General features: G+C 43.4%; 2 protein-coding genes and 1 long non-coding RNA gene across 3 annotated transcripts in view; 2 read left to right on the forward strand and 1 right to left on the reverse strand.

Moving 5' to 3' along the window:
• LOC146712470 (NACHT, LRR and PYD domains-containing protein 12-like) overlaps window positions 1-14,275 on the forward strand; it is a 134,337-nt gene extending 120,062 nt beyond the window's left edge. The window contains exons 7-13 of the mRNA XM_085442927.1: window positions 761-837; window positions 954-2,820; window positions 4,331-4,504; window positions 6,250-6,426; window positions 11,552-11,728; window positions 12,884-13,057; window positions 13,733-14,275. Coding sequence (XP_085299053.1) covers window positions 761-837; window positions 954-2,820; window positions 4,331-4,504; window positions 6,250-6,426; window positions 11,552-11,728; window positions 12,884-13,057; window positions 13,733-13,748 — 2,662 coding nt within the window. The 3' untranslated portion in view covers window positions 13,749-14,275. The remainder of the gene's footprint in view (window positions 1-760; window positions 838-953; window positions 2,821-4,330; window positions 4,505-6,249; window positions 6,427-11,551; window positions 11,729-12,883; window positions 13,058-13,732) is intronic.
• The window catches only part of LOC146712477 (uncharacterized), a 54,285-nt gene that overhangs the window by 5,329 nt on the left and 24,050 nt on the right, over window positions 1-24,906 (forward strand). The gene's annotated exons all lie outside the window — the stretch shown is intronic.
• On the reverse strand, window positions 17,624-20,293 carry LOC146712478 (uncharacterized). Its single transcript, XM_085443004.1, has one exon. The coding sequence runs from the start codon at window positions 20,151-20,153 to the stop codon at window positions 17,817-17,819; it is 2,337 nt and encodes a 778-aa protein (XP_085299130.1). The 5' UTR covers window positions 20,154-20,293; the 3' UTR covers window positions 17,624-17,816.

The raw sequence follows: 24,906 nt of genomic DNA on the forward strand, positions 1-24,906 counted from the left end.
GCAGTTTATCCCAGAGCTGAAGCTGCTCTGTGTGCAGAGATGAGCTCAGATTCCTGCTGTGATTGATCAACAGTCACAGAAATGTAGACTTGTAGTTATTACTGCAGTATGGTCACAGCAGATACTGATAAACATGTATTATGAGGATGGATGATCAAGTTTCTCACTCTCTCCTTTAAATCTCAGTTTTTTCTTCTTCACAGTTTATCTGTTAATTTATTAATGAATAACACTGAAAGAGTTTCTGTTATATTTCCCCTTGAACATCAGCTTATTAGGGCGGCATTAGGAAATAGCCCCCCTCCAAAGAATGAATAAATGAATGATGATAATAATAAAATGATTAAAAAGCAGAGTTCAGAGTGGTAGAATGGTCAAACATGGATCCACGGGTGGTTCAACTGCATTTGGTGACGTGACTAAAGCAAATCTTTCAAATAATCCGACCATCAACGGGATGTTGTCTCCTTTACTACGGTTACTTTACTTGGTCACCGTGTGAATTTCTTTGAAATGAACCAAATTCTTTTATTTGTTGGTTGTTGCATATTTAACCTCTACAGTCAGGAAAGGAGGAGATGAGGCCTCAACAATGTTGGGTTGTAGCTGTGCTTCAGGTTAGAGTGAGTGTCCATGGAATAAATGTAAGTCAGTGAACTGGAAACATGACTGTGTTCAAACTTTGTTTTCCTTTTTATAATGAGTCTAATCAAAGGTGGACAGAAGTATCTCCACTTTGACTTTTCTGTGTCACCATCAGAGCTTCTGCACAGTGTGGAGAAAGATCCAGAAGCAGAGCTGGACTGCAGACAGCCAGTCAGAGCAGCTGTGTACAAAGTAAGACTGAACATCTGTCTGCTGATGGACTCATTTCTGAAAACTGGACTTCTTGTGTTGTTCAGACATTGAAGACTTTTCTTTCTCTTTAGTCTCATTGTTTTTCTTTCTTTCAGCAGATGTTGGTCTGCAGGAGGTTTTAGATGAACATAAGATCAGTCTGAGGAGGAGATGTGAACGTGTGACTGAAGGAAGTGATGAAACAGGAAGTAGAACCCTCCTCAACGGGATCTACACGGAGCTCTACATCACAGAGGGACAGAGTGAAGAGGTTCATACCCAACATGAGGTGAGGCAGCTGGAGACAGCTTCCAAGATGGACGCCCTCCATGACGCTCCAATCAGGTGCCAGGACATCTTTAAAGCCTTACCTGACCAACAGAGACCCATCAGAGTGGTTCTGACCAACGGCGTGGCTGGTGTTGGAAAAACCTTCTCAGTGCAGAAGTTCACTCTGGACTGGGCAGAGGGCTTGGAGAACCAACATGTCAGTGTGGTGGTTCTGCTTTCATTCAGGGAGCTGAACCTGATCAGAGATGAGCAGTACAGTCTTCTGGAGCTGCTCCATGTTTTCCATCCAACATTACAGAAGGTCACAGCAGAGAAGCTGGCTGTCTCTCAGCTTTTGTTCATCTTTGACGGCCTGGATGAAAGCAGACTTTCATTGGATTTCACCAACAGGAAGCTGCTGTCTGATGTCACACAGACGTCATCAGTCAGCCAGCTGCTGACAAACCTCATCCAGGGGAATCTGCTTCCCTCGGCTCTCGTCTGGATAACTTCCCGACCTGCAGCAGCCAATCAGATCCCTCCTACATGTGTTGACAGGCTAACAGAAGTACAAGGTTTCACTGACGCCCAGAAGGAGGAGTACTTCAGGAGGAGATTCAGTGATGAAGAGCTGTCCAGCAGAATCATCTCCCACATGAAGACATCCAGGAGCCTCCACATCATGTGTAGTATCCCAGTCTTCTGCTGGATCACTGCTACAGTTCTGGAGCACATGTTGACCACAGAGCAGAGAGGAGAGCTGCCCAAGACCCTGACTGACATGTACTCACACTTCCTGCTGGTTCAGACAAAGAGGAAGAAGAACAAGTACCATGAGGGACATGAGACGAGTCCACAGGAGCTGACGGAGGCTGATAGGAAAGTTCTTCTGAAGCTGGGGAGGCTGGCGTTTGAACATCTGGAGAAACGAAACATCATGTTCTACCAAGAAGACCTGGAGCAGTGTGGTCTGGATGTGACAGAGGCCTCGGTGTACTCAGGAGTTTGTACAGAGATCTTCAAAAGAGAGTGTGTGATCTTCCAGAAACCAGTCTACAGCTTTGTTCATCTGAGCATTCAGGAGTTTCTGGCTGCTGTCTACATGTTCCACTGTCACACCAACAGGAAGACAGAGGTAGTGGAAGACTTCCTGGGAGATTTTTGTTATGATTCTGACTTTGATTTTGACTATCATGATTATACTAATTTGCTTCGGTTTCCCCACATTAAACCATCTCTGGATGAATCATCTCTGGATGATTTCCCGAGGAGAGCCATGGAGAAATCCCTCCAGAGTAAAAATGGCCACCTGGACCTGTTTGTTCGCTTCCTTCATGGCCTCTGTCTGGAGTCCAACCAGAGACTCTTAGTAGGTCTGCTGGGTCAGACAGAGATCAGTCCAGGAACCATCCAGAGAGTCATCAACAACCTGAAGGAGATGAACAGTGATGAAATCTCTCCTGACAGAAGCATCAACATCTTCCACTGTCTGATGGAGATGAACGACCTCTCAGTACATCAGGAGATCCAAGAGTTCCTGAAGTCAGAGAACAGATCAGAGAAGGAACTCTCTGAGATCCAGTGCTCAGCTCTGGCCTTCATGCTGCAGATGTCAGAGGAGGTTCTGGATGAGTTGGACCTGCTGAAGTACAACACATCAGAGCGGGGACGACAGAGACTGATTCCAGCTGTGAGGAACTGCAGAAAGGCTGGGTGAGTCCAGATGTGATCATTAGCATCATTGATCAGTGTAGGTTAGTAGTTTAATGTTGAAAATAAAATCAGATTGTAACCACAAAGTGTTTGTGTCCGTACGCTGCAACCTTCCACACCATTCCTTTATTGTACAGACTCAGCAGCAGCTCCATGGATCCCAAATCCAAGAGTGGAGAACAGATTTGAAGTGTGTCACATCCATGCAGTCACAGCTGTTTCCACCATGTTTCCACTGATATTGATCCTGTTCAATGACACGTTTCATATCAGTGAATATGTTCTTTAGGACGTCCACTGACATGTTTAAGTGTCCTGCTGGAAATCACTCAAATCATCCATGAAATCCATGAAAAATCCTTTTAGTGTTTCTAACTTCACCCTCTGTCCTCTCTCTCTCTCCATCCTCCTCACTGCTCCTTTCACTGATAATCACACAAACATCGTATTCAGCTACAAAATAACACAATAATATCATCTGATGATCATTATTATAAGAGCAGGATCCATATTTGATATCAGAGTAACACACTGCTTGGTTATGTGCAGTCATCATCAGTGACTGTGGGTCAAACAGAAGCTCTCTGATTGGTTGCTGACCTTGGTCACCTGTCCACTCTCACCTGTTTGTGTTTGCTCTCTCTTTGCTGTCTCCATCCTCTCTCTCCTTTCTCTCCCTCTCTGTCTTTGTACGTCACTCAGGTCCAATGGAAACAGTGACATTTACAAACCAATCAAAGACAAACTGATCCATGTCAGGTTATAACAATATTCAAAGTGAATACAGGCTGCTGCTGGACACAGACAGGTAACATCATTTTGACTTGCTGTCACCTGGATCTGGACTCATAAACACTGAAGCCCTGAACAGGAATACAAATCATTTTCTGCCAACTAGCGACACACCAGCAGATAATGGCTCAGAAAGCTAAAATGAGCCAATCATTTCTGTGTTTAGCTCCCCTGAAATCAGATCTGATATCAGCAGCTCTGAGTTCATTCATCATTATTGTCCAGTGATGAGATTTCTGCTCCGTTTGGTAACAGTCAGCAGGTTTTTCCTGCGTGTGGACGTGAACAGTCGTACCTGACAGCAGGTAGCAAACAGAGATCATCTTTCCAGCTGGAACTCTTCACTGAGCTGAACTCATTCAAAATGTTCTGGAGTCAAAACAGGAAACAGTCCAAATGTGTGTCTTCACTCTGACTCTGGATCAGATCTCAGTGACAGACTGTGGACATTATGGAAGCCTAAATGTGACACCATCTTCCTCCTTCATCTGCAGATTAAAGCCAAACAAAGATTCTCATTAAAAGTCTGCAGGTCTGAGAGAGACTCAATCGTTGTGTCATGTCAAACACAGTAAGAGGAGCTGAAGCACAGATGTGAAGAGCAGATTCATCAGATTATGACCTCACTCTGTTTTGTCTTCATATATATTCAGTCTGTGTTTATAATGCAGATTTTCTGCTTTTATAATAACACATTTTATTTTTTCTATCATCACAGACTGACTCAGTGTGGACTCTCAGAGTCTCACTGTGAAGTTGTGGCCTCAGCTCTGAAGTCCAACCCCTCCCATCTGACAGAGCTGGACATTAGTAACAACAAGCTGCAGGATTCAGGTGTGAAGCTTCTGTGTGCTGGACTGGAGAGTCCAAACTGTCGACTGGAGACTCTGAGGTGAGTTCACTGACTGCGGCTGTTGTTGTTTTTCTATATTTCAGGTCTTTGATTGATGTTTGAAACTTTCTTTAGTTCCTACATGTTCAGGATGTGTCTGAAGACAAATGTGAAGAAGTTTGAGTGCTTTCAGAAATGTTGTCTTTCCAAACGACTGAACAACAGTTTTTCCTTTTGGCTCCAAACAGAAGTGACAGACTTGAGCAGGGTTCATTTAAAGGCTGACAGAAGTGGAGTGGTGACGGGGAGATGTTTGACAGGACAGTGTTTCAGCCTCCACAGGTTCATGTTGTGCTCCATCAGTCAGTGAAGATGAAGTCAGTGCTGATGAGGCTGTAGAGTGTGTGAGGGATGTGAATGAGGATGATGAAGATCTGATGATAGCAGGTAAAAACAGGCTGCAGAGACTTTGAGCCATACAGGGCACACAGTGTGTGTACAGAACAGCTGAAATCATTATGGAGGCCTCACTGGAATATGGAAGCATCACAGTACAGCTTCAGTGAAGCTTTAAAGTCTCTGATATGAGATGAGAAATGAAGCAGCCAGAGCTTTTTCATGAGTGGAAATCCACTGTGACTGTGAGCTGCTGCTACAGCCTCCAGATTAGCCAGCAGCTCATCCTGCTCAACATTTCCTCACCAACTTTAATGGAAGTGTGATGTTTTCAGCTGGAGTGATGGTCAGGGTGGCCTCCCTCTCCTCTTCTTCTCCTCTTCCTCTTTCATTTGTAAAGCCACTTCTGCTGCTTTCATTCATTTGGAAGTCCTGTAGCTGAGTTTGGGAGAGACTAACAGCCTCGGCAGCAGAGGGGAGAAAGGCTGTAACACCACCACTTTACTCTGTTCTACCTGTCACATCATTTTATCAGGAAACAAATATGCTCATGTTTTTACTATGTTTGTCTTGAAGATGTAAGAAGATCACATGGTGCTTTTTATTATTGTGTTGGTTTGTTTCATGTCTCTTGGATGGAGCCCAGCTGTGCGTGGCCCCTGGGCCTGTGGTCAGAGTGTGTGCTGGATAATCCGGCCCAGGATGAGGCCAAACTGACATGGGATGAAATGTCTGTCACATAATTGAGCTTAGTGTAGTTTCATTTCTGCACAATTTAAAAACAACCAAAACTTTGTTCTGTCTTTTCTATGTTATACTGTAGACTTTCTTTGATACTGTGTCCAAAAGGAGCAGCTTTTACTTTGAAGGGGAGGCGTCTCTGTTTCCTCTTCAGGTTGGATGATGGAAGCAAATGAGTGTGTGATGTTCTTTCAGTGTTGCACTTTGTAGACGCTCCCTGAGCACTGGTCTCACAGCCAGCTGCACATAGAGACCAGTGTTGTTAGTCCAGGTCAGAAGATGACTTGTTGGAATGAAAATGAGCTTGTAGTTTGTCTGCTTTAATAATGTGACTGGAAAAAGGTGTTGGACTTCAAATATGTCCATTTCTTTCACACTTCACCTTTAAAAGTGAAGCCTTGTGGTTCCTGGAAGGAAAAAACACGACTTTTTCAAGTCTTTGTCCTGTTTTTATGAGAAATGTATGACTTTAATGTGAAACATTCAGAGTTTTTTCTCTTGTTGTGTTTGTTTGAAGATGCTTCCTGTTGGCTTCAGCTGTTTGGAGTTTCCATTTTCTAAACTTCTACATTCTGAACCTTCTTCAGCTCTGAACAGATGATGAAACACTGAATGATTTCAAGCTCACACTTTGTATAATAAACTTTCATCTTTCATTCTTTATACAGATTGAGCGGCTGTGGTTTGTCAGAGATCAGCTGTGATTATCTGGCAGCAGCACTGAAGTCCAACCCCTCCCATCTGAGAGAGCTGGACCTGAGTAACAACAACAAGCTGCAGGATTCAGGAGTCAAGCATCTGTGTGGTTTCCTGGAGAGTCCAGGATGTGGACTTGAAACTCTGAGGTCAGTCAGCATGTTTTAGTTGTGCTGAGATGAATATGATGTGAAAGTTGTGCTGACACTAAACTGCAGACATCAGGCTGATATTATACTGATCCACACTGAGGATCTTCATGGTAAAGTCTGTTTTCTTCTTCTCTGGTTTAGTCCATTGACTGCAGCAGAACAATGTTCACATTTCAAACAGTGAGACTCAACGTATGGCCCGCGGCCCACACACGGCCTGCCCACCTTTCCTGATTCAGAGAGAGGGGACCCTGATTAACTGTGTAGTGTTCTTCCTCACAGTTCTAAGTATCAGACACAACAATGAATAATCCATAGCTGACTGTCTTTAGCAGGTCAAAGGTCACGGCACACAGCAGACAATGGGAAATATTGTAATTCTGATCATTTATCAGCACATATCCATATGTATAAAAACAAAGCTGACACTGTGAGACTTGATCAGAGGTGTGATCATCACAGCAGAGGCCTTTGTGTCAAAGCCACTGAGGATCAAACAGAAACACATGAAGCAGATTTTCCTGTTCTGGCTTTTTATAGCAGATAACCTTCAAAATATTCTGCAGTCCATCAAAAACTGAAGCAAACCATGAATCAACATGTGTGTGAACATGAGCTGATGCTGCTGCAGGGAAGCAAAGTTACAGAGGTTTGATTACAGACACAGCTGAGAGTTTGTAATCTTTCATCATTTTAAAAGGTTTAAATTTCTTCAGTATTGAACAGCAGAAATGAGGCTTTGTTTTCGGAGGCCGACAGCAGTGAACACAACAGCAGACTGGTGCGTAATAAGCAGTGAATAATGCAGGAAACAGATTTTTGAAGGTAAACTGTTCTTGAAGTACACTGAGAGAGAGAGAGCTGTGCAGGATGTAAAGGTCAAAGTCAGAGAGAATTCATGACGATGTTCATCAAACGTAAAGCGTAGTTTGGATCTTCTTCTGCTGCTGGTTCACTCAGTTTTGGTTGGAGACAGATGAAACCTGCAGCTTCAGGATCTGTGAGCTGTCCACTTTCAGCCCCGACGGCGTGTCCGTGTACGTGCCGTCGAGTGAACGATCCACGCTCTGTGTTTCCATCTTTGTGTGTTTAGCTGCTCTCATTTACTGTTTTATCTGTTTGCTTGTTGTTGAAATACTTTTGGGAGCTTTAACCTGAGATTCTGGCAAAATACATTTATATTAAAAATCGATTCAGGATTGAATGAATCAACATTGCTTTATTCAAATTAAAACCATTTAAATAGGAAAATCCATTTTTTTTTACACCCGCCTCTAATGCTGGGTAATGTCAGCTGGTCCATGTGCAGCTGGCTGTGAGGCTCAGGGAGCGTCTACAAAGTGCAACACTGAAAGAACATCATCCATAAATATTGAGTAATAACTGGACTCTCATACAGCGAGACTCAAATGCCTTTAAACATCAGCTTATCCTGCTGATCCAAGTCCAACACTGAGTTTGTAAAAACATGTTTGTCAATCATTTTTTTTTGGTTTCTGAGGAAAATGATTCAATAACTTGCTGCTAACACACAACATTTGAACTCACAGACTCTGTCATTGGATATATTGGAAAGTGCATGGATGATACCATCACAAAAACCACTGTTCGCATATATCCAAATCAGAAACCCTGGGTAAATAAAGACGTCCGCTCCAAGCTAAAAGTGCGGACCTCTGCCTTTAACTCCGGGGATGCTGATGCATATAAAGCAGCCGGGTATGACCTCCGAAAGTCCATAAAAAAGGCCAGAAAGGACTACAAGGACAAAATGGAGTCCAGCTACCACAGCTTTGACACCAGGCGACTGTGGAATGGACTGTGCTGCATCACTGACTACAAGAAGGTCAACACAGTCAGTGTTCAGCCCACTGCATCTCTTGCAGACGAGCTTAACAACTTCTATGCTCGTTTAGACAACAGAGAGCAGATCCTCTACCCTCAGGAGGACAGTGAGGCTGCAACTCTAACTCTGAAAACAGAAGCTGTGAGATGGACCTTTAAAAAGGTAAATCCTCACAAAGCTCCAGGACCAGACGGCATCCCAGTCCGGCTACTCGGAGTGTGTGCAGACGAGCTGGCAGAGGTGTTCACCAACATCTTCAACCTCTCCCTGAGGCAGTCAGTGGTCCCCACGTCCCTCAAAGCATCCACCATCATTCCCGTTCCCAAAAAATCAGTGATCTCCTGTCTGAATGACTACCGTCCTGTTGCACTGACATCCGTCATCATGAAGTGCCTGGAGCGGCTGGTCAAAGGTCACATCTGCTCATCCCTCCCTGACACACTGGACCCTCTTCAGTTTGCCTATCGGACAAACAGAGCCACAGAGGATGCCATCGCCCTGGCAACGCACACCACCCTCACTCACCTGGAGAAAGGGAATACATATGCAAGGATGCTCTTCATCGACTACAGCTCAGCATTTAACACCATCATCCCCTCAAAACTTGCCACGAAGCTCGTCGACCTTGGGCTGGGAACACCGATGTGCAGATGGATTCTAAACTTCCTCACAAACAGGCCCCAGGTGGTGAGAGTTGGTAAGCACACCTCCTCACCACTCATCCTAAACACAGGTACGCCACAGGGTTGTGTGCTTAGCCCCCTCCTATATCCCCTGTTCACACACGACTGTGTTGCTAAACAAGAGTCCAACATCATCATCAAGTTTGCGGATGACACAACCATCATAGGCCTCATCACAGACAACGATGAGACGGCCTATAGAGATGAGGTGATGGCACTGTACGAGTGGTGCCTGGAAAATAACCTGACTCTCAACATCAGCAAAACTAGAGAGATGATAGTGGACTACCGGAAACGACCAGTCAGAGAGCACCAGCCCATCCACATCAACGGTGTCAAGGTCGAAAGGGTCAGCAGTTTCAAATTCCTTGGAGTCAACATCACTGAGGACTTCTCCTGGACCCTTCACACAGACACTGCTATCAGGAAAGCTCGCCAGCGGCTTTACTTCCTGAGGAGGCTGAGGAAGTTTAGCATGAATGCCAACATCACCTCAAATTTTTACAGGTGTGTAATTGAGAGCTTGCTGACGAGCTGCATCACAGTTTGGTACGGAAGCTGCTCTGCCAGCAGCCGTAAATCACTACAGAGGGTGGTGAAGGCAGCAGAGCACATCACTGGCACGAGGCTTCCTGCCATTCAGGACATTTATCTCCAGCGATGCCTCCGTAAAGCACACAGCATCATCAAGGACCACAGCCACCCAGCATATCAGCTGTTCTCCTTGTTACCATCTGGCAGATGTTACAGGAGCCTGTCTGCTCGGACTACAAGACTCAAAAACAGTTTTTACCACCAAGCCATTCGACACCTCAACCACAACACTTAAACACACACAACACAGCACTCAGAAGCTACCCTGCAGCTTCACAAGTACTCTGTTTAATCTGCACTGGTCACTCCACTTTATTGTTATTGATATTTATATTTAAAAGTGCAATACTGTGATTTTCTGCTGCTCATTCCTGTGCAATATCCCATCTGCCCTCCTGTCATATTTCTTTTCAAGATTTTGTTATTTAATCACTAGTGTACATATATTTATATTTATAGATACATATATATATTTAGTCATCTTTTCTCTTTTATCATGTCTCTCTAATATTTGCTCCTCACTATTTTTCTATTTTCTGTATTATTTTATTTTATTTTATTATATTTTCTCCTACTGTATCATGCTGCTGAGTGACTGCAGCTCGTCAAACACATTCCATTGCAATGTTGACCCTGTGCTAACTTGCATATGACAAATAAAACTGATAGAAACTGATAAAAAACATTTCATCATATTTCCTCATAACCCTCTTTTTTCTGACCATTTGATCCCATTTTAATTTGCAATAAAGGATCCACAGAGTTTGGTGACAATAATGACAGTAGATGTTTGTGTGAAAGTGCTGGAAGCAAATGAGTGTGTGATGTTCTTTCAGTGTTGCACTTTGTAGACGCTCCCTGAGCACTGGTCTCACAGCCAGCTGCACATGGGCTGTATCCCAATTCAGGATCTGCAGCCTTAAAGTACGCAGCCTCACCGATCCTCAAGGGCCGCGTACTCAAAGACCGCTAAGGCCGGAAGTGCGAGGCTTGTGAAATGGGACGGTCTAGCCTCCGTTGCGCTGCCCAGGTTGCCTAGAAACCATGATACTAACAGCTGGAAACGTGTCATACAGCTTTGTTTGACAGAAATGAAGGAGAAAATCTTTTGTTCATTTTTTTGTTTGCTTCTACCTGAGGTTTGATCATTCTCTGTAAGATTAAGCTCAGCTATTGAACGGCGTATATTTTAAAGTAAAGGCTTTAAAACCAAGTTAGTACAAATGTCACATAACTTTGCCAACATGTGGCCAACAGTAATGTTTTAATGTTCTTCGTTATTAAACATTTACACATAAATAAGTGACATAATATTCAGTACTTACTTAAAGTTTACTCTTCGGGTGCCCCTCATCCGCCGTTATTATCCACACCCACCACCGCGCTATGAATTCTGGGATATGTTGGGCCACGAAGTCTACACTGACACAGCCTTGAAATTCAGGGAAATGAAGGACGCATTTCAGGGCCGCATTTCGAGCAGCCTTTGAATTGGGACAGCCTTCAGCACGCCGCTGTGACGTAATCGGCCTTGAAATGCGTACTTTAAGGCTGCAGACCCTGAATTGGGATACAGCCATAGAGACCAGTGTTGTTAGTCCAGGTCAGAAGATGACTTGATGGAATGAAAATGAGCTTGTAGTTTGTCTGCTTTAATAATGTGACTGGAAAAAGGTGTTGGACTTCAAATATGTCCATTTCTTTCACACTTCACCTTTAAAAGTGAAGCCTTGTGGTTCCTGGAAGGAAAAACACGACTTTTTCAAGTCTTTGTCCTGTTTTTATGATAAATGTACGACTTTAATGTGAAACATTCAGAGTTTTTTCTGTTGTTGTGTTTGTTTGAAGCTGCTTCCTGTTGGCTTCAGCTGTTTGGAGTTTCCATTTTCTAAACTTCTACATTCTGAACCTTCTTCAGCTCTGAACAGATGATGAAACACTGAATGATTTCAAGCTCACACTTTGTCTAATAAACTTACATCTTTCATTCTTTATACAGATTGGTGAGCTGTGGTTTGTCAGAGATCAGCTGTGATTATCTGGCAGCAGCGCTGAAGTCCAACCCCTCCCATCTGAGAGAGCTGGAGCTGAGCTGCAACAACAAGCTGCAGGATTCAGGAGTGAAGCATCTGTGTGGTTTCCTGGAGAGTCCAGGGTGTGGACTTGAAACTCTGAGGTCAGTCAGCATGTTTTAGTTGTGCTGATATGAATATGATGTGAAAGTTGTGCTGACACTAAACTGCAGACATCAGGCTGATATTATACTGATCCACACTGAGGATCTTCATGGTGAAGTCTGTTTTCTTCTCTGGTTTAGTCCATTGACAGCAGCAGAACAATGTTCACATTTCAAACCTTCAAAGAAGAAGAAAAATCCTCCACTGGATAATTCACTGTGAAACTCTCCAACCCTTCATTCCACCTTAAAGTCTTTCTGACACTGAAATCCAAAGCAAAATGTGTGTTTGCTTTACAGACAGCAGTCCAACACAAACATACACACATCATCCAAAACACAGTCCAACATCCAAATCTCCTCCACTGCCAGCATGAATGATGGGAAAGAGAAGGAGGAACACTCTGACATTCAGGGTTAGAATGAGTTTCATGAAGCAGACTGTGAAGATCAAAGCTGCATTAGAAAGCTTACATGAATGAATGAGTGGACAGAAGTGGACAGAGATCATCTGAAGCACTTCAAAGGCTTTAAATCAGCACATTTCTCTTTATTCTTTATCAACTCTGTTAGTTTCTCTCAGTTTTCTGTGGAATGAAGCTAACAGCAGGCTAATAAGATGCTGACCAATAGGTTTCTATTAAAGGTTGTAATTTGTATGTGAAAAAGTGCAAACAGAAGCCTTTAAAAAGTCCTAGTGGGTGCAGTCAAAGCAGTCCCTCAGTCCCAGTATAGAGTCTTTGGTCCAGACTGGAACAACTGTGTGCCCAGTTTGAGCTCTCTTCAGTCCTGTGACCTGATAGACCCAGAGGGGCCATCACATCACATTTAGAAGCTCCCCTAATGGAGCCACAACACATGTCCAATACCTAGTCTGTCTTGTTGGACCAACTGGAAGAAATGATTCAAGGACTTAGTCACAGAACAGAGATTCAAATCTCCAAAATCCAACTGGCTGCATCAGGAAATATAGTCTGAAACTCTGCACAGTTTCCTGTTTGAAGCTGCTTCCTGTTGGCTTCAGCTGTTTGGAGTTTCCATTTTCTAAACTTCTACATTCTGAACCTTCTTCAGCTCTGAACAGATGATGAAACACTGAATGATTTCAAGCTCACACTTTGTCTAATAAACTTACATCTTTCATTCTTTATACAGATTGAGTGTCTGTGGCTTGTCAGAGATCAGCTGTGATTATCTAGCAGCAGCACTGAAGTCCAACCCCTCCCATCTGAGACAGCTGGACCTGAGAGGAAACAACCTGAAGGATCCAGATGTGAAGCAGCTGTCTGATCTTCAGCAGAGTCCAGACTACAGACTGGAGACTCTGGTGTAAGTAGAGTGATGGAGTGAGTGGGTGGTGCTGTCAGCAGTATTGTACTAAACACAGTCAGTATGAAACAAAGATCCAGTGTTTTCTGTAAAGCTGCAGCTTCTCAGTGAAGCTGTGAGAGGAGAATGGTGACAGGCTTCAGGATTGGACACAAACACTTCCTGTTTCTGACCTTTATGGTCACCATAGTAACAGCTGTCACGCTCTGATCAAACACTGTCAACAGCCAATCATCTCTCTGAACAAAGCAGCCCGCAGACCAATGACTGCATTCATTTCCAAGTTTAAAGCAGTGAAGAACACAGTCTGTAGGTGAGGAAGAATTTAGTGAGAGCAGATGTTTGGATGGAATTCCTCCAGTTAACAGCTGGAACCGTCCATCTGGATTGTTGGGCTTGTTGTTGGGGTTCCTACAGAGCTCAGAGTGGACACACCAAGCTTCTTCTAATGAATGAAAGTCCAAACTCAAACTAGGAGGGAAAAACATTGTCAGCAACTTCAATGAAAATCCAAAGATTAGAAAAAGTGAAGCAACAATGAGTCCTAGTACAGTCCCAGCACTGAAGTCCCTGCTGCTCTTTATACTGGATGTGCTGCATCACTGACTGACAGCTGATGAAGTGTCTCTGGAAACACTCGTTTATCTCCTCTGCTCTTCCTTCTTCTCTCTGCAGGTGGAGCTGGTGGTAAACAGGACGGTGTGTGTGCTGAGAGAGGAGCAGCTGTGTCCTGATGATCCAGAGAGGTTGAAGCAGCAGCAGCTTGTGTGTAGAGACGCTCTGACTGGGCCATGTTACTGGGAGGTGGTGAGGAGAGCTTCATCCAGCAGTGACTGACAGAGGAATGAGAAGAAGTGCAGATGACTGTCAGTGCTGCAGAGTGAACTGCTCTGAGAACAGCTCCACTGTCAGACACAATGTAGAGTCCAGCATCATCCCTGTGTGTCCCTCTGGATCTGACAGAGGATCATCAGTGTATCTGGACTGCTCTGCTGCTGCTCTGTCCTTCTACAGTCTCTGCACAGTCTCTGTCTGACTCTGGCTTCAGACCCTCCTGGATCAAACTCACCTGGAAAGACTTTCAAACATCACTCAATAGATTTGAATACAGAATATATTTGATATATACTGTAGATGTACTGTAGAGTTGCAGTTTGTCACTTGTAAATACAGTCTGTGAGCAGCTGTGAGCTGAAAGATCTTTCTAGAAACAGGAAATGTTTTCACTCTTTTGTTTCTTTTTCATATATTTCCACAACATTAATATTGATCCCACCTGTCTCACCTGTTTCATGCTTTTATACATAATAACAGGACACGTGTGATCTGAGCGCTGCTGTGGTTGCTGTGCTGCACGTCTTCATTTAGATAACAGAGACATCTAGTGGTTCAGAGGGAGAACTGTGGCCTTTTGTTGTGGGCAGTCTGAGGTACACCTGTGCACTACTCATGATGTCAGATCAGCATCCTGATGTGGCACACCTGTGAGGTGGGATGGATTATCTCAATATAGCAGATGTGCCCACTACCACACATTTGGACTGATTTGTGACCACTGTTTGGGAGGGATGGTTATATTGTGTATCTGGAATGAATTTTAGGTCTCTACGTCCATCCCATTGGGAATGGGAGCAGTAACAAAGGTGTTGCGTTTATATTTTTGTTGAGTGTATTATAGATTAAGTGCCTGAGTTGTTAGGTGTGGATGATTAGATTATAGTTTATTGCAATAACAAGTTGTGCCTTGTTCTCAGATAGACAGCAAGTAGAGAGTGATATATGAAATGATGGGATGGAAGGAAGAAGAGAAGCAAAGAGTGATTCACAGGCAGAGTCTAGTTTATTTCTCATAGTTTTTGTTGCCTTATGGTTCCAAGCGCTGTCACCAATCTTTGCATTTTGTTATTATCTCATGACACTTGTTTAATCAGCTACCATCTCTCCTATGGACTTTTTAATGTCTACAGTCTCAGATCAACACAGCCCTGCCCTTCCCATATTAGATTCTTGATGAATGTGTGTTGTTGTTATTCAACCTGGTTCAATGTGCCCCTTTTTAACTTTGAGCACCCGCCCCTTTAAAGCTCTCTGCACGGCCCTGGATGGGACACTGCCTGGGAATACCAGGTGCTGTAAGCTTTTGCACTTCCACACACAAACTGCAGAGGGCACTTCTGCTCCTGCTTGTGCTTAGAGGCATGAGAAGTTAACATTTATGGGTGATAAAATCCTTTTTCTATATTTTTAACATGAGAATATCAGTTTTCCATCTTGTGTTCCAGAGTAATCGGACAAAAGACAAACGTAGAACAAGGAAAAAAGAGGCCAAGTGTCTCACCTATAAAACAAAATGACTGTTTTCTGAATAGTCTCACACAGATAAACATTTGCAGGGAATACCTTTTCCTTCAAAACAAACGTCACAGACTGTGTTTTTCTTTACTGATTTTATTTGAGTAGAAACTCAGATTAAAATGGCATCAGTGCTCATAAAATGATTTAACTGTAAAAGTAGGTGTAGTGGATCACTTTGCATAGATCTAGATAAAAGTGCAGTAAGCAAAGACTACAGTGGTCATTGAGCAGCTGTTCCTATAATGTGAATCTGGGATAAAGGCACAGATTATTTGTTTGCCTTTGTTTCCTGGTTCTTTCTTTCTTATCCAAATGGAAAAAGAGAGCATAAAAGTACTGTTTACAAGCAGCTTATCTATCTCATTGTGCCCACTATCATAAAATCTTGGTTGACTGAGCACTGAGCCATCTACCACTCGAAATTGAACCTGTGTGGGACAACAACAAAGTCCAGTATACTAAGTTTCAGTAATGTGCAGTTTTTTCTGTGGAAGATGTAAATCTAAATAGATGTCCTATTGTATGCATGATATACCACTGAACTTTATAAAACAACTTCTAAAAGCAAATTTCGATTTATTTTAGATTTTCTCAAATCCAAACAGTGCTAAAAGCATGCACACAGTCAAATATTTTTCATACGAGGTGCTGAAGGTTCTGCAATGTTCTGTCAGTGCGCCCCAGGGCAGCTGTGGCTACAATGTAGCTGCCATTACCAGTGTGTGAATGTGTGTGTGAATGTGCAAATGACTGAATGTAGTGTAAAGCTCTTTGGGGTCCTTGGGGACTAAGTAAAGCGCTGTACAAATACAGGCCATTTACTGTGCGTGTGTTTATGCTCAAGTGTATGAATAAATTAGTCAGTTTTAAACAGTTGCAATTTAAACAGTAGAAGAGTGGCACTATATTTATATATTTATAAAGAATTTCAAACAACAATTAATTGATGCTCAAAGCAGGTTTATTTAATTAATATCCAGATTTCCAATTAGTTCCCAATTCATTCAGCAGCAAATCACATCACCAGTCACTTCAAGGCTGTATGTATTATTGTAAGGTAGACCCTACAATAATACATACAGAGAACCCAACAATCATATGACCCCCTATGAGCAAGCACTTTGGCGACAGTGGGAAGGAAAAACTCCCTTTTTACAGGAAGAAACCTCCGGCAGAACCAGGCTCAGGTCGGGGCGGCCATCTGCTGTGACCGGTTGGGGTGAGAGAAGGAAGACCCCCCCCCCCCCCCCCCCCCCCCCTCTGTCCCCTTCTGGCTGCCTCTGCCTCAATTTTATCCCACAACTTAGACATTCACATTATTCACACTCTCATTACACATACATATAGGATCTTGGGGGTGGGCACAATCACAGAGTCCAAATTACCATCAGGGTGTATACCTCACCCCTGACGTCGTTGCCCACCTCTCAATTTTAAATACACTTAGTCATTGAGGGCTAGCAGGAGGGACTATGCGCTTACCTGCTGCTCCTTGGCAGGTAGCTCCATGCCCTCCTGGGTTTTTTGCACCTTAGAACACATATGCATCAACACTACAATGAGCGGGTGGAGGGAGGTTTGGAGTCATCTGGGACTCTCCTCAGCTCTTACTGGAACAGTGGTGCGGCTGCCCCTCTGTTGGTCTTCCATGGTCTCTTGTGTTCTGGGGGCCTCTGGATGTCTGGAGTTTTGATCTCCTCCATACCCGCTTCACACCCTGGAGGACGGGGCTGTGGCCCCCCCACACTCCCTAGCAGATCATTACATGGAGAAACCTTTGGAATGCAAGCATGCTGATCCACACAGGTATGCACACATGGGTATTCACAGACGCGGACTAAAGCTTTCTTGGCTGCTGCCTCAAAGCACACTGTGCGCTGTTTATCTTGCGTGCTGCACAATATCGTTTATTATTTAGTAACTATTGATATCTATGACTAGCTAGTTTATTGTGATGGTGCTTTGTTTTCTCTATTATTATGTTGCTCTTTGTTGTTTGCGGTCTCCTCTGTTTGTTTTTTTTGTTTGTTTGTTTTTTTCTCCATACAGGTGACCCAGGAGTTTTTTTTTTTTTTTTTTTTTTTTTTTTCTCTCTCTTCCCCCCCCTTCTCACCGTCTCTTCTCCCCTTTGGTTTTCTTTCTTTCTCTCCCCCTCTTTCTCTCATTCATTCCCCCTGTCCTATTTATTAAAAAAAAAAAAAAAAAGAGAGAAGGAAGACGTTTGTTGTAGGTCTGATTGAAGGACTGATGTGATGGTAAGTTGTCTGCTGCTCCGCTTTGAATATTGAGAGATTAGTTGATGGATTTCAAGCCAAATTGTGCCCAAGTTTAAGACCACATTCATTGGTTGTTTTTGTTGATGTTATTGTTTTGGGCTTTTTTTCCACAAGAATTTCTAGCTCCCCTAAAATTCTGGCCACCCAAACGATGATTGCTGCTGAGAGAGCACAAGGTTTTGTCCCCCTGTACTATTCATGTCCGTGCAGGGAGTTCTCCTTGAGAGGCCAGGGTCGAAAAAGGGATGCTTCAGAACCTCCGAGGGTGTTATGCGCTGATTTGCATCCAAGGCCAACATTTCTTTGATTAGCCTTACAAATAATGTTTGGCCATTTTCCGGTCCTCGCCTAACCTTCAGCAGTTGTTCGAGGTCATCGAGACACTTAAGTTTTATATATCGAGTTTCCTTGGATCGATAATCTGTCTCGTATTGAAATTGTTCTTGGGTCTTAAATGTCCAGCGCTGTTCGTTGTAGTTATCCTCGATGAAATAGCAGTCAGTGTACAAGCCAGACTCTAGAAGATGATCTGGTAGCTGACCCTGGGTTTCAATTATGAATTTCAAAACATCATAATCGTCTTCCCCAGGATAGAGAGGCACCCCTGTAGCAAGCTCCACAGCTACCAGCCCCAGAGACCACATGTCGATTGCTTTGTTGTATGGAATGCCAAGCATAACCTCAGGTGCACAATAACCAATTGTCCCCACACGGTCACCAGGAATCACTGCAGAGGTGTTACATGCGAGGCCAAAGTCTATGAGTTTGACTTTGACGGGAGACTCACTGCGGTTCACAACCATGATGTTTCCAGGTTTGAGGTCAGCATGCACTATTCCCACAGAACCCAGGTGGAACAGAGCATTTGCGAGCTGATGCAAAATTGGCCTGATTTCTCTCATTGGGAGACCTCGGTTATTCCGGTCCCCAAAGTAGTCCCACAGGCTTTGGTCGAGGAGTTCGAAATTCAAGCAAATGCGCTCTCCATCGAGGAAATAGCCGTTCCATTCGACAATGTTGCACCTGTCTGGATCCAAGCGTCGTAGCTGCTCCAGGATGAAAATTTCCAGTTTTGCCTGGAGCAGAATTTCAGGGTCACTCTTGTTGACTTTAATAGCAACCGTTTTGTTGTTTTTTGTATCGCGACATCTGGTTACCAAACCAAAGCCTCCTTCTCCAAGGAAGGCCTCCACCACGTGTTGATCTCCTAAAATGGTCCCTTTCGTTATTTGAAGATCATCTTCAGAGGCAGATGGGTTGGCTGAGGTGTTGATGTCTCTTTTTTGAGGAAATTCAACTGAGTTTTGGAAACTGTAGCTGAATTTTTGCGATCCATGACTTTTCCAGCTTGAAGGCTGCTGAAAGAGCACAAGGAGTTCTCCCCCTGTACTATTCATGTCCGTGCAGGGGGTTCTCCTTGAGAGGCCAGGGTCGAAAAAGGGATGCTTCAGAACCTCCGAGGGTGTTATGCGCTGATTTGCATCCAAGGCCAACATTTCTTTGATTAGCCTTACAAATAATGTTTGGCCATTTTCCGGTCCTTGCCTAACTTTCAGCAGTTGTTCGAGGTCATCGAGACACTTAAGTTTTATCGATCGAGTTTCCTTGGATCGATAATCTGTCTCGTATTGAAATTGTTCTTGGGTCTTAAATGTCCAGCGCTGTTCGTTGTGGTTATCCTCGATGAAATAGCTGTCAGTGTACAAGCCAGACTCTAGGAGATGATCTGGTAGCTGACCCTGGGTTTCAATTATGAATTTCAAAACGTCATAATCGTCTTCCCCAGGATAGAGAGGCACCCCTGTAGCAAGCTCCACAGCTACCAGCCCCAGAGACCACATGTCAATTGCTTCATCATATGGAGTGCCAAGCATAATCTCAGGTGCACAATAACCAATTGTCCCCACACAGTCACCAGGAATCACTGCAGAGGTGTTACATGCGATGCCAAAGTCTATAAGTTTGACTCTGACTTGAGACTCACTGCGGTTCACAACCATGATGTTGACAGGTTTGAGGTCAGCATGCACTATTCCCACAGAACCCAGGTGGAACAGAGCATTTGCGAGCTGATGCAAAATTGGCCTGATTTCTCTCATTGGGAGACCTTGGTTATTCCGGTCCCCTATGTAGTCTGACAGGCTTTGGTCGAGGAGTTCGAAATTCAAGCAAATGCGCTCTCCATCGAGGAAATAGCCGTTCCATTCGACAATGTTGCACCTGTCTGGATCCAAGCGTCGTAGCTGCTCCAGGATGAAAATTTCCAGTTTTGCCTGGAGCAGAATTTCAGGGTCGCTCTTGTTGACTTTAATAGCAACCGTTTTGTTGTTTTTTGTATCGCGACATTTCGTTACAACACCAAAGCTTCCTTCTCCAAGGAAAGCCTCCACCATGTGGTGATCTCCCAAAATGGTTCCTTTAGATATTCCAAGCTCATCTGAGCCGAAGGATGGGTTGGCTGACATGGTGTAATGTGTCTGTTTGCGCTGTGAATTGGTGAGAAACAAAACTGAACTTGTTTTGGTTTCTCTCGTAAATTGCTCTCAAAACTTCTCGAAAGGGTTTTAGTTGCTGCAGGTCAACGTCCGTTAAGCATAAAGTAACAGGTGAGCGCTCCTATTTATGGGTTTTGGGATCAAAGCAAAGTTATGACGTCAGAAAGGATCAAAGCAAAGTTACCGCGTCACAAGCGATCGAAGCGATTCTAATATGTGCGCATGCGCACATATGAGAAGCGATCGAAGCGATTCTAATATGTGCGCATGCGCACACACGTGCTTGTTTGTGTAATATTGTTCACACTAAACTTGACCCTAATCAATTTAATATCAGTCAATCAAAGAAAATGTTAGTTTTGGAAAATTTTAAAATGACATAACTGATAGTTAAAACATTTTTTGTTCATGTATTTGTATTTGTATTGTCTTCGGGGTTGTTTTTGCATACCATGTCAAGCTTTTCTGTATATAGTCATGTCGTAGATTTCGGAGCAAACAAGAAATTGAATTGGATTTTAATATTGCAGTGCTTGGATTTCGGATTTGGTGCTTAAAACTTCTTGAAACTGTAACCGTATTTCATTCACCACAAATAACTATCTGATTGAATAGTTTTCTTATCAGATAGAGAAATAAAACGAGTCGCAAAGTCTAAAAGCAACATTTCTCTGCCTGGGCTGTACCTCTGCACGTTAGTCTGTTTCAGTGTGTGACCCCCCACCCCCTCCCTGATCAGTCGGGGGTGAGTGCGCTAATGTGCCTGGAGGCGATACAATACGGTGGCGCTATTCTAACAGTTAGTTATTGCAGGGTAACTTGTAGAATATGCTGTGAATTGAACCAAGATTACACAGCAGTAGCAGTAATACGAGTTACTTCCCTCAAGTGAAAGCGTTAAACGTTAGCCCGATGCTTAACTAGCCAACGTCAGGCTTTCTGATTGAAGGCTAAAAGCGACGTTGTCACCAAGTAAACAGAATATTGATGATATTTTTGTGTATCGCTGCAGCCTTTTCAAGTATTAACCTGGTGTCTTTGGGAACAGCTTAGGGGGAAATGACGGTAATATGACTGAACCATATGGGAACAAAGAATAGGCACTTTTTTGTGCTACCGAAGTTTCCTCGCTTTCATTCAAAATCTGTTTCTCATTAAACAATTGAAACATGATGGCTTCAAGCTGACATTGAGGCCTGTGGGGCACTATCAGCCACTGAGACAGTAGACAAGTGACTATTTCACACTTTAAGGCTGCCTGTTTATTTAAGGGAGATGAACAGTACATTATAACTGTACATAATAATATCAATGATGATAGATTAAATAAATGGGTTTTTGAAAGACGCTTGTGCATTTTTAAAGTCTAAAGTGTTGAATTGATCTGAGTATGTCATCTGTTCAAAGCCTCTCCCAGTCAGTGCTGTTCTCTATGCCTGTCTTACTCTACATGATGTTATTAGCACAAACACTTTAAAGGTGATAATTAGGTCTACAACAATAACACAGACTGCAATGTAGTTAAGCGTCTTACAGTTAGTTTTGAATGAATGAACTTAAAAAACAACACAAGCAAAGATCTGTCTCCTCCTGTTTTTTGTGTCACATAAGAAAGAAGCATCAATATCTGATGAGAAGACTTATTAATTTGGCCTTTCACGTGGTCTTACTCAGGTGATGCGAAGTGAAATATGCATCCTTTTTATGGTAATGTGCTGGAAAATGTTGAAAATGGACATTAAACGTGCTCAAAAAGTGCTTGAATTTGACCCTGAAAGGTGTATGAAGCCAGAAAAAGTCACACTTGGAGTAAAAACCTCTCATAGCAAGTTAATCATATTCAATTGATTTGATGCTTTCAGCACAAAATTTAGCCACACAGTCAGGACAGCGTCTGATTTACCTTCATCGGTAAACGTGTTTATGCAGTACACAGTAACAGTGTGGCTGAGTCCTCTGGTTCAAATCAGTTCCAGTACATTTGGAGATGTAAGTCTTAACCTTTCACATGCATCGGGAAGGAAAAAACATTTAATCTGCACAGTACTGCCGAAGTGCAGCGATACATTGTGAAGTGCACATTTCCATTTCTCATACAGTACCGAGCAAAAGTCTTGAACCACCCCCTTATTTTTTCGTGTTTTGCCAGGTCAGTCTGTGTTAACGGTGTTATTAACTGCATTCTTCAACTAAAGAAGTGAGAACAAATGATGTGGGCTTTTGTTTTTTTGCAATAGGCTGCAAGTAAATGTGTACAGATACAATTTAAAATTGGTTCTTTGTTAAGTTTTCTGGTCCTTTCCGTGACTTAGGTGTCTGTTTATGTTTGAATGTTTCAGAGATTAATGTGAAGGGTCTTAACAGACAAAAAGTGGTCAAATACAAGCCCTGGATTAAAAATCAGAAACACTTTAAAAAGCCTGGAGAGCTATTCCTTAATACCACTTTAAAGATTACAGGGAAGTCCGGATCCCTGGAAGCAAATGAGGGATGGCTCAAGACTTTTGCACAGTGCTGTACATGTCATGTTCCCTGTTTTATAGCTCAGCTCAAACTGACACGTTCTCACTAACTGCTTCTCATTTTCTCCACAGTAAACTTTGACCACTTCCAGATACTGCGGGCCATCGGGAAAGGAAGCTTTGGAAAGGTAATGCAGCCTCCATTTTTCACGCCACTTGTATATCGTTTGCCCTTAATTACCCACCACGGTCGTCATCTCTAAAGAATCAGTGCAAGCGAAGCGAAATGTGCTGGGATTACACTTTAGTTCTCGTGTGCTGCTGTTATTTAATAACAGTTATAAATGCAGCTTATGCAATTATTTCTATAAAGTCAGTTAGAGGAGAGCCGATTTCTATTTCATCTCACTCAATCTAGGTGGGAATTTTGACCCCACGTCTCAATTTAATTACACAGCACATTGAATGTCTGGATGAGACTTCAGTAATGAATTCAGGACTGTGTGTGTGTGTGAGATACACAATTGGGGCTGCAGAGATTGGAATAGTTTACCTTCATTTTAAATATCACTGCCCTGTGCACATTGTCGGCTTTAAAATTCAAACTTAAAGAGTTTGTAAGTAAACTGGCTGAGATGAGACAGACGATGCACCGGGTCCTCGTCTGAGTGCTGGCTTTCAGTTGTGCTGTCTCTCTTGCCCAGCCATGCACACACAGACACTGTGCTACACTTACACAGTGAGACAGATGCTCACAGAGACGTCCAGATACATTTTGTCCTTGCTGGAGGTCATCTTGTGTTTTTTGGCCCACTGTGGCCTCACACCGAGCTCCTGCTGTTTTTTGAACACTTTAACAGCACCAGTCTTTAGCTTCCTGTTGAACACACTTAAGTGGTCACTCACTTCCTGAGCCCTGGGCAATAAGAGACGTTTTGTGTTTTATAATTTATTGATATGTTTGATCCTTTCTGAGCTGCGTTAATGAAGCAGTCATTAGAGCACCATGTCCGCTAGAATAGTTCTGTAGTTTGATGCTTGAGTCGTTGCAGACTTGTTGAAACTCCCTCACCCGTCAAAGCAGCGTCTTTGTTATTCGAGTCCAGCAGATGGCAGTGTTTCACTGTCTGACGGCTGTCTGAAGCTTCAGCTGGATTATTCGTTTAAATGAGATCGTTTTATAAAACTTACAACAACAGGCCTGAACCTGCTCAGCTCCAAAGAGCTGGCTAAACGATGGGGCATGTTCAGAATCTTCCTGAAGTTTAACAATTTCCCAAAAAGCTCCACAAAGTGAATTTTCATATAAGACAAGAAGGAAAGAACAGGGTGTGACGTGGAAGGGGCCCTCTGGCAAACAAATTACTGCTTTTATTAAGTTACAAAACTCGCAGTCTTGTTCACGAGTGATCAGAGAAGGGAACAGGAGATGGACAGATGGATTGGTGCTGCGGCTGCAGACTCTTCACCAGTCCCTCTTTACCAGTCGATTTACGTCCTTACCCTCTGTCACAACGGGACTGAACGGACTCACGCGTAGGCTCTGAGTAGGGAACAATAAAGGTTTTTTATTTACAGAAGCACCAGGTGATCTATTTACACAGTGGGGAAAAGACGGGTTCCGGGAATCCACACACGAACAGGAGGGGGGAAAGACACTTGCAGTCCACACACGCTCCAAAGTCCTCACTCCATCCACGCTCCACGCTCCTCTTCACACTCCACAAGAAACACAAAAGCTCGCTCCAATCCTCACACACTTGATCGCTCAGGTAACACAGGGGCAGGTCCAGGCAAATCTATTCACAGAGATGCAAAAGGTTACTGTAAGAAGATCGCTAGGGAAACACGAGAACGAACTGAGCTGGGGTTAACACTGACGAGAGTCGGCAACGGTCCAGCGACGAGAAATACAGGGCTGCCATCTTATAAGGGGACTGGAACACTGTTGGGTGATGAGCCACAGGTGTCACCAGGTGCGTGGGCCAAGGGCAGGAGCCCACAGATGAGCTCCGCCCAGGCAGTGAGAGAAGGAGGGAGGGAGAGAGCGGGGACAAAATCAAAACAAAAAAACACATGTAGCCACACTGAGGCGACCGGGTAGACACAGGGACCCTGACACCCTCGCCTTTTTCACAAATGTCATGTATGAACATCTATAATAACTCCAGTTATACGGATATCAATATCCTCATAAGTGAGGATATTGATAAACTGATTTTAACTTTTACTGATTTCTGTTTAGATATAAATTGATTCAA

This window comes from Copadichromis virginalis, linkage group LG3 (assembly GCF_057382275.1).
Source record: "Copadichromis virginalis isolate Kocher_CV1m ecotype Utaka linkage group LG3, C_Virginalis_male_GT1.1, whole genome shotgun sequence".
Classification (NCBI taxonomy): Eukaryota; Metazoa; Chordata; class Actinopteri; order Cichliformes; family Cichlidae; genus Copadichromis; species Copadichromis virginalis.

Bases quoted from the DNA above. Each gene is read 5' to 3' on its own strand.
- LOC146712478 (XM_085443004.1), bottom strand. From the start codon at position 20,153: ATGTCAGCCAACCCATCCTTCGGCTCAGATGAGCTTGGAATATCTAAA.